Source organism: Aristolochia californica, unplaced genomic scaffold (assembly GCF_029961685.1).
Source record: "Aristolochia californica isolate CCGP_79_NKW_82.1479 unplaced genomic scaffold, dmAriCali1.0.hap1 SCAF_12, whole genome shotgun sequence".
In the NCBI taxonomy this organism is placed as follows: domain Eukaryota; kingdom Viridiplantae; phylum Streptophyta; class Magnoliopsida; order Piperales; family Aristolochiaceae; genus Aristolochia; species Aristolochia californica.
Window position 1 is genome coordinate 25353150 of NW_027181793.1, and position 9492 is coordinate 25362641.

The 9492-nt window shown below is 37.0% G+C and overlaps 1 protein-coding gene across 1 annotated transcript; it reads right to left on the reverse strand.

Moving 5' to 3' along the window:
* Window positions 1-168: 168 nt before the first annotated feature.
* Window positions 169-9114, reverse strand: LOC137946951 (uncharacterized). The gene is made up of 11 exons (XM_068793239.1): window positions 8890-9114; window positions 8600-8794; window positions 8423-8507; window positions 7246-7321; window positions 3398-3574; window positions 3152-3254; window positions 2682-2791; window positions 2284-2373; window positions 2066-2146; window positions 857-1693; window positions 169-594 (listed from the first exon to the last, which is right to left on the reverse strand). Exons 1-11 carry the CDS (start codon window positions 9041-9043, stop codon window positions 502-504), a joined length of 2001 nt encoding a protein of 666 aa, XP_068649340.1. The 5' UTR covers window positions 9044-9114; the 3' UTR covers window positions 169-501.
* Window positions 9115-9492: the final 378 nt, after the last annotated feature.

Sequence of the window (9492 nt, forward strand, 5' to 3'; positions counted from 1 at the left end):
ATTTACCCATCTGATTTGATGAATATAGGTAGAAAAAAAGGTGTTAGATCACCTAGTACTTGCATTGGATGGTCCCTTCCAATCACATAGAAAGGATGAAGTGGATCCATTTTTCCATGTAAATGAGTCTCATTATCTTTTTAGTGTAATTGGAGGGGGGCAGCCCCATTGCATGTACATGTACTAGCAAACCTGATATTGAAAAAGTGTATTGATGAAGTCATTTAACCTTTCTTGGATATTCAAGATAAGGACCAGGCTAAATTAATATAATGTAGGCTTTAATATAGGCAACCAAGACAAAGGCTGGTAGTGCTGCAGATACTACCTCTGTCAAACTTTGTATTGCACTGTCATAACAGAATCAAGGCATCCATCTTCATTTTGAATGTACAATATAGTATGCAATAGATACTTATCTATGCTGAACAGGGAGCCTCTGTTGGTCTGAAGTGGTTGTTACCTTTTCTTTGATAATATATCATTGGTAACCGCAAATAATTATTGATATGAACTATAACCTCCACCAAGGGGCACTCTTGGCTTGAACAGAGCAACAACTGACAGACAGGGGCAATGATTGAAGTTGATCATCTGCCAAAGAGGAGCAGAAATTGTAAAACCCCAAATATAATAACTTTGGACAAAATCATTGAATACTGCAAGGATAACAACAAAGACAACAATGAGAGCAAGATAATAAGGACCACCACCTATATGGTCATGCATAGCATATACTTTTCATTCTACAGTATACTTTGTTTTGTGCAGACAAATGATACCATGCAATTTTTTGTGTAGAGCACTTGCCTACTCATTAGAATCTTAATCATAACAACAAAACACTGGAACTTACAGGTATACATAGTAAAAGATCACTTGAATTGACAAGGACAGGAAGCCCTCTTCTTGCTGATACTGGGATAGACTTCAAGGCCCATAGGGCCTTCTGAGCTGATAATTGACGATAATTTGCACAACTTATTTTGTCTGACTTGTACTCAACCATAGACATTGATTGACACCCTTTAGCAACCTCACCCTTTGACAGACCCGAAAGATGCAACCAGTCATTTTCAATCATGTGGCGTACCAGAACCTCTGTTTCTTTGTGCATTATACAACTGCTGCAAAGGTTGTCTAGATTGAACTCCTTCCCACACCGGTTGAAGTTGATCATATCCAAAGAAACATCCTCAGCTATTCCTGAATATAGTTTCCACATTATCAAGAATCTATTCATAAAATGGCAGAGCTGTCCATATTGAAGTGATTCTTTCACGGAGGTGGAGGAAGAGTTGGTATCATATCGCAACTCCCGATTTAAGTTTTGCTCAATTTTGGCATTGAAATGCTTAGATTCTTCATTTTGCAACAAAACTATGCTCTGGAGGGTGGACTCATTGACAAGATTGAGTTTCTTCGCTTCACTTAAAATTTCATGCGAACGAGTCAAATGCAAAAAAGGCACATCCGAGGCATTTGGTGCCAAATTATTTGCATGTGATTTTGCTTCTAAAATAATCTGCTCTACATCACGGAAGGCAGAATACTGCTGGCCAAAGAAGAAATATCTGGGAGATGCTTTTACCCTTGATGGTTGAGGGGAATCAATTGAATAGCAGACCAAAAGTTTTGTGCCTTTCGAGCCTGGTACTGCAGATAGATAACAGCCTGCTGCAGTAAGAGAGGTCTGCCATGTTTGACAATTGAGATATGAGAACAGTATTATAACTAAGCAAACACTAAAGACACAAAACGAAATAAAAAACAAAACATGCTACTGAAATATCAGTAATAAACGAACTGATTTTAATTTTATCCAGAGGTCTTTTCCCGGTCCTTAAAGGGGACAATGCTTGATGGCATATAGTAAAATAAATGATTTCAATTTAAACCACAGGTCTGTTCCTGGTCAGTAGAGGAAAAAATGCATGATGGCGCATTGCCTGGTCAGACTTGAAAATGAGCATCTTCTCTCATATTACTGCATGCCTCCACATTCCAGAATAAACATATATCAGACAAAAGAAACCAAATACCAGCATAACTAAACTGAGGGAACCTTGCATGGAGAACTACGTAAGTAGTTTAGCAACAAGAGAGAAATCCCAGTCCGAACTGGCCGATGCCTCTGCGAGATGAACTGTTGTAATATATCAGATCTTTGTTAATAAGGCATTCAAATTTGTTCAATACAAAATCAATGCTTGGAAGATAACTATGTTTTAGTTCCAAATTGAAAAACTCGAGTGACAAAGAAAATCAGCAAAAGATCATCACCTGTAAGATCTGTGCAATAAACTTTGACAGACATATGTCCTCAATCTTTGATGGGTTTAGTTTCTCCACGTCAATAGTAGCATATCCTAGCTGCAATAGTACAAGTGTAGGATGTTCATTAGTCTCAGCACCTTAAACTGGAGTATGCTTTTCATATGGAATATTTTGAGTTTGAAGAAAGGAAACTAATCTCATAGCAGGTACTTTACAAAATAATGGGCATAACAAAAGCTTCCAAAGAGTTCAAGGTAATATATAATATGTTATATGCCTAGTCTAGATCATTAATATTATCCCAAACATTTGACATGCATGGAGTACCATAACAGAAAATGACATTTATATCAGACCAAAAACCCAAAAAAAAACAGAATTTTTTTTTCCAAAACTTGCTTTACCGATGATATAGTTACAGCCTCATCTATCAATCTCCTACAAATGTGTTCAATATAAGAACGTGTTTTTCTGCAGGCAGAGATAACAGCTTGCATTTCAGATCGGAAGACACCTGAAACATGAAAAACACGATTGCTTTGTTAAAGAGCTAAAGAAACCTAATTTGGCACAAATCAATTCAGGAAGCTCCAACAGCCAAAAGAAATTAACAAAGAACTGGCAGTTAAGGTAACATTTTTAAGCATGAAAAAAAAAGAAACATGCACAATACACCACTCCTTTCCCCTGGTGAGATTTTAAACCCAAGACCTCATACTAGAAGTCCCTCATGTGGCCATTGAGTCAAAGGGCCAATCCACCAAAAGACAGCAAAATTCATCACAAACAGTGTAAATTTTTTTTGGAAATGAGCAAGGTTTCATAACTATATAGGTGTAATTGCTATTAAGCCAGACCGTTCAGGCAAAGATACCTGATGATATATTTCTCAATGACATACGAATTCTGTTACGAGCAAATATTGCTTTTTGATTTGTAGGATCTTCCACCCATTCTTGCCTTGCTACTTGACAAATCTGCACAAAAAGGCATTATATCAGACTGTTCACTGCCACACCAAATATAAGCACAAAATAGACGGATTTATAAAATTGTATAATAAGCTGGGCAGACAATCTTTTGAGTAGAAAAGTCTCTGGACACAAAATCAGCAGCTCACTTCGTACATATCTTCTTTTCGTAAATCTAATAGTGGTCGTACTACAAGAATTCCATTACTGCTTGACTTTTCTTCATAACAATGTATGCATGAGCCAAAAAGTTGAGAGACAAATGGCATGCCAGCAAGCCCAAGAATGCCACTATTGCGAGACAACCTGAGAATGAACAATTCAGCCTGCATCAGACACCAGTTCTTATCAGTGAGAAACTTTGTTTTGAGCAGTAAGGATTTGAAGTATTGAAGCCTGTTCGGCTCAACAAATGGTCCTATACAGTATACTAAAACAAAATAACACTTTAGGAGGCAAAGAGAGCCTTTGGCATAAACAAGGACTATTAAATTTTGAATAGTATCAAATTTGAAACTTACTTTGAATCAGATATTATCATCCTTAACTTCAATAAAGTGGACTTCTCTAAACCCATTTTGCACTTGGCCCCAATTCAGTGCTAAACAAAATAATTGCCTTTCAAAAATCGTTTGCCATTTCCATAAACGTTTAATTGACAAATCCAGAGTTTAAATTCTTCTACTTAGTGACTACTGATGGACTTGAAGCATCATTTCCATTGACTAATGGAAACAAACATGTCCTTAGCAGTGGTCCCATACAATCACCCGAGTAGGCCAAGAAAATAAAATGAACAAGATATGTGAATAGATACCAGACAGCTATAGTGTGCCCTCGTGTAAGGAATATCATTAAAGCTAAACACCATGAATTTCTTACATCATATCATATAAGTACATACAACAAGGGGGTGACTTCATTACAACATGTCACATGATTTTTCTGTGTACCTGAAATTTTTTAGCAGCTCAATGCAGCACGCTGTTGGAAGGCTGTATAAAGGTTAAGAGAGAGAGAGAGAGATTGGAAGCACAGGAGTTTCTAAACAATGTTTAATTTTTATATTTATAACCACTGGAATAAACATTGGAAAAATATCTAACTCTTCAATCATTAGATCTCTTTAGATCAAGGACCCAGTCACAGCCATACAAAGAACAGAAAGTATCTGATGGCAAGTCCACCGGCCAACGTTTACAGGTGAAACCGAAGAGCCAGGCTTCAATCACAAGCAAATCAATAAAAGAAAACACCTAAAGGAAAGTCCATGTGCTGAATTTCTATTGATGAAACTAAAGGCAAGCCTTTAAATATAAGCAGCCCCTCGAATTTCATGTGGGCCCCAACAAAAGAGGCTTAGCTGTAGATATTTCAGTGGGAAACTGAAGATAAACAGTATTGTTTTTTCTTCTTTTTTTTAAATGTTGGAATTTTATTAAGAAAGAATAATCCGGATCCCAAAAAAAAGCCCCATAGGACCAAACAGCTACAAAGTAACAGAGAAAAACACAAGCAAAAATCAAGGAACATTACCAAGCTAAACTACAACGTGAGGATGGAGGTGACCCTGCTTTGCAAACTATCTGCAAGGGTTTTAGCAGATCAGAGCACATGAAAAGATTCAAAGATCATAGAATAATGAACCTCCATCCATGCCGCTCTTCCCCCCGGCCCAAGAGATCACCATCTTGGAGTCACCCTCGACAATAAACGAATTGTTGTGCTTTTCAACTCGAGAAAATTTTGACAAAGAATGCAAGGTAGCTGGAAGGACACATGCTGTTGACGTCGAGGATAATACCTCCAACTACCTCACCAGCTAGAGAATAATCTAACAGCCTAGTTTTAGCGTTAAAGGTATGGACAAACTTTAGGTAAAATAGAAAGAGTTCACAGTAGTATTACCCAAAAGAATGGTTTGGCCCAGAAAGACAACTTCCAAGAAATAACCACAAACACACACAACAACCATTTAGATTACTGTTGCCTTAGCTTTACTTACATGTCAATTCCATCCAAGTTACTAGCCTTTTAATTTCAATACATCTCACTACACAGTCGTTTCAAGCAACTGTTTGTTTAATTCACTATATGCTCCAACATCTTTAATATCTGGATAAATAGCTATGCTCCATAAGACTTGTATCTGAATCTATAATCTATGTTCCATACCTCTTATATGTAGGCCAAGCCATAGTAGATTTTTATGGTGAAAATCATTCATATGATTGGATTACTGATAGGATGAATCTTGAGTTCAGGAGAAAAAACCAGAGCATTTGAGTTGAATAAACAAACTGAAGAAGAAAGAACATGGCACTATGAAGTGTTCACATGAGCTAAAGAAGAGATCTCTAACAGAATGGATGAAAAAATTAAGGTGGACCCTGTGAAATCAGCACATGCCAGCTCCAAAGCCACTAAAACAATTTACATGACATGGAGAAAGTTTGAGCATGTTTGTTGTCTGGTGTGACTGAAAATCGTTGAGATAAAGAAAATCCAGACGACAGTGAAAATTATCTAAAACCATGAGCAAGATACGGTGTAAAACATGTGCCACATTGAATTGCTTTGCATTATTCTTTATCAAGAATCTCGTATTTTAAAAGGGTATTGGATCCATTAGGGTATCTTATAATTTTTTATTTTTTTTATGAAGAAAGATACATTTCATTAGAGTGAGAAGAACACACACTGCACCTCAATATGCCGGGGGGGGGGGGGGGGGGAGGGAAGCGGCAAACAAGAATCAAAATGAACTCAAAGATACAAATTCAGTGGAGGAAATGAATAGAGAGAGTAAGGACCAGGAAGACAACTAGTCAGGTGCAAATAGTCATAACCAGGAGAAAACTTCCTTTATGAGTTCAGCAATAGCATTGACAGTTCTAGGGGTATGGAAAGATGCTGAGCAATATAAAAAACTTCATCCATCAGAGCCAGCAAAAGCCAAGTTGGCTATTAATTTATTTTTATTTTTATTATTATTTTAAGTTTTACTGATCATTGGCATGAACATGAAAGACATGGTCATGAAGAGCATCTTTAGATGATACAATCCAAAATATGAGACGTAACTTATCATCTGCTCAGGCAAGAGTTTTACCCAACCAACAATATAAGATTCTGAGATGGATATGTGTTTCTCCATAAAGAAAACAAGAAAGCATCCCTCTTAACCAACTGCCTATGTGTCTTAGCTGACAGTTACCTTAATAGTGGAAAAGATCCAAAGGTAAGACTAAGCACTACCGCATTTGCCTACTCAATAACCCATAGATGTAGGAACAACCTCACCATCTAAACAAAATCACTGGTACTAAAATGTATGAATTAGCTAAAGTTAATTGTTCTATACAGCTATTTCTGTTGAAATATAGATTTTTTTTAATAAAATTACCTCACGTACAAGTGGAATTTGGCATTTCAAAGAATTCATGAAAAAAAATAACTTTGACGATATGAATGCTAGAACCCTGGTTGAATCCTGTACTTTCCATGATACAGACTTTGCTTGAAAATGTCCAATTATGCAGGAAGAACATCTTAGCATTTCATCTGAAGGATTTGTTTATTAATGTCAGCATTAGATATTATTTGATTTGTATTGCTATAAAAGCAGTCCAAAATCATAAATTTTATGAAAACTATCCCATGTAAAGATTATAAAGCAAGCCAATTTTTGCATCTTATTAACAACAAACTAGGACCAACCGATCCAAAGGCATGTGCAGATAAAGTTATCTGCATAAAAGATGGCATAGAAAGTCTATAGATATAGATTATTGCAAACTTGACTCTATTCAAACCTAAATCTTACTTTTTTAATCATGGTTACACATGCACACTACACCCTTTTCCTTTGGTAACACTTGAACCCAAGACTTCACACTAGAAACCCACCCATGTGGCCATCAAGGCAAAGACCAAATCCTTCAGATCTACACATTCAAAAGGCAAAAATTGGAGGGTGGGTGGTGTTAATGCTGACCTGGTCATCTGCATGGTGTGCAACAAGCAACACCCCTACTTGCTCCCTGATACAGAGATCCTGAAAAATTTGATACCTGAAATCAAACCTCCAGAAGTTAAGAGTTTATAGAGAGGCAATAGTCAATTCTACAGACCCGTGAGCCAACTATTAATCTGCGAGGTAAAAGAAATATTTCTGACATGTATGGAGATTAAGAGGACTTAAGTGGAATAGATCTATAATTTTGAGTGCAAAGTAGTAGTAGTGGAAGTAGAAGCTCAGAAACCAGAAAATAATTTCAACCCAGACAGAATCAATCTAGCTAAAGCTAACCAACATCAGCAATAAAAGTTCATAGAAGCTCAGGTCTCCCTAAGTTACTTGAGATCCTTTAATTCGTCAACATATAAATACACAAAACAATTTAGTTAGTTTGTGCCACACACAACCCTAAGGGTTACCAGACTGAACAGTTATTTCTATCCTTCATTAAGAGTACATTTTTTAAGTCATTGTCTATTTCTTGTCCACATTGGACCATATTGGATTCACCCATCAAATTTGGATGGCAGAAGAAACACAGATTCCAGTACAAAGTATTATGATCCAAAGAAGACGCAGGCAAAGCAAAACAATGGAGAATAGAATTAAGAGAAAAGCCTTTTAATGATCTTCTTGACACTTCACTGACATCTTCTTGATCAACAGTCAAAATAGCAAAGCACCAAGCTGATGCATATTTAAAAATGAGGAGCTAATCACCAGAAACTATCTTCTCCTATTCTTATCTCTTATAGCTTCTAACGGGTTCTATTTTTCTCTGTTGTGTAAATAATATAAGTAGTTATATAATATATAACTAATAGATCTCTCATAGTCTTACGTTTAACAAATTTAATGTTTACCAAGTAGATTAGCAATTGCATGTCCAAGTAATCAACAGAATTCTTCACTCGCATTTAGCAAACAAACTGTCTATAGGCCAGTGACAGTCATATACTGATGCATCAGGGAGATTAAAGAAAAAAAGTACATTTCGAATGCATTTATAAAGTATACAATGTAAAATAAGTAGCAGCAGCAGTGGTAGCTGTAGAAAAAATAATAAAGCACAACTACCCACGTGATTCCCAAATGCGGCTGCAGACCTTAAGCAGATCAATCATTGACAACAAATTTTAAGACGAAAACTGACCTCTTGTCCCGAGCTGCTTCTTGCAAGTGGCCTTGTTTTGGTCGACCATTAGACCAATCACAAGCAACTATTTCGCATCTAATTCCTATTGAAGCAAATATAAGTTACCGATGTTGAACTTGTAACAAGAGATAAAACCAATAAAAATCATAACTAGGAAACAAGAAGTCAAGTTACCCATTCTGAATACCATATCGCAGACATGCTGAGCCTCTTCCGTGCTCTCTGAGCGCAGCCCGTGATCAACAACAATGCCTAAAAGGCCATCAATACAACCGGAGTTCTCATCGTTTTCGATTAGGGCATCTTTCTTCCAACCAGAGGCCAAAATGCAAAGCCCGATGCTATCCGGCCCCCCGGACACGCCCAGAGCTGAATAAATTTGAAAATACTAACGCAAGATGAAAATGACCAGAATAAGTTATGAAACGAAGGCAAAACCAGTTAAAATGAAAGAGATAACTGACCAATTCGGTGGTGAGGTTTGACTCCCGCCATGGCCATTCTTCGGGAAAAAGTTTCTTTGAATTTTATCATGCTAGTCGCATCACCAGCCTCGGATACTTGGCAAATTATGCGATTAAGAGAGACGAACTTGAAAATTTTTAGAGAACACAACATTTGTTTATGTCGTAACGGTGAGCTGATAAAGTTTTTGAAGGAAGTGAGGGTGTTTCATTTTTCTCTGAACAATCGCAGATTCTTTAGGTGGCGGACGGACGAGCAGATAAGCTCGCGCCATTTTTTGAAAACGGCTGATGCGGGCAAGGGACTCCGGAGTCCGTAAGTTCGATTCTGGCCTCCTTCCAGAAAGCACTCGCGACCCTGTGGCACACAAAATGATAACCGCAAACTCACACGCTTACACAGTTACCGACTCATTGTAATGTGGCACTTATTTAGTAGTTATCTTTATTTTTTTTTTGTATTATTTTGTATTTTTATAGCTTTAAATATATGTTGACTTCCAAGAGTACCCTCGTTTCCGCTCTCGCTGTTAAGCCGTGTATTTTTCTTTCGACAGCTTATCTTTGAATCCAAGAGATAATTAGTGAAATCTTTTCTGTCAA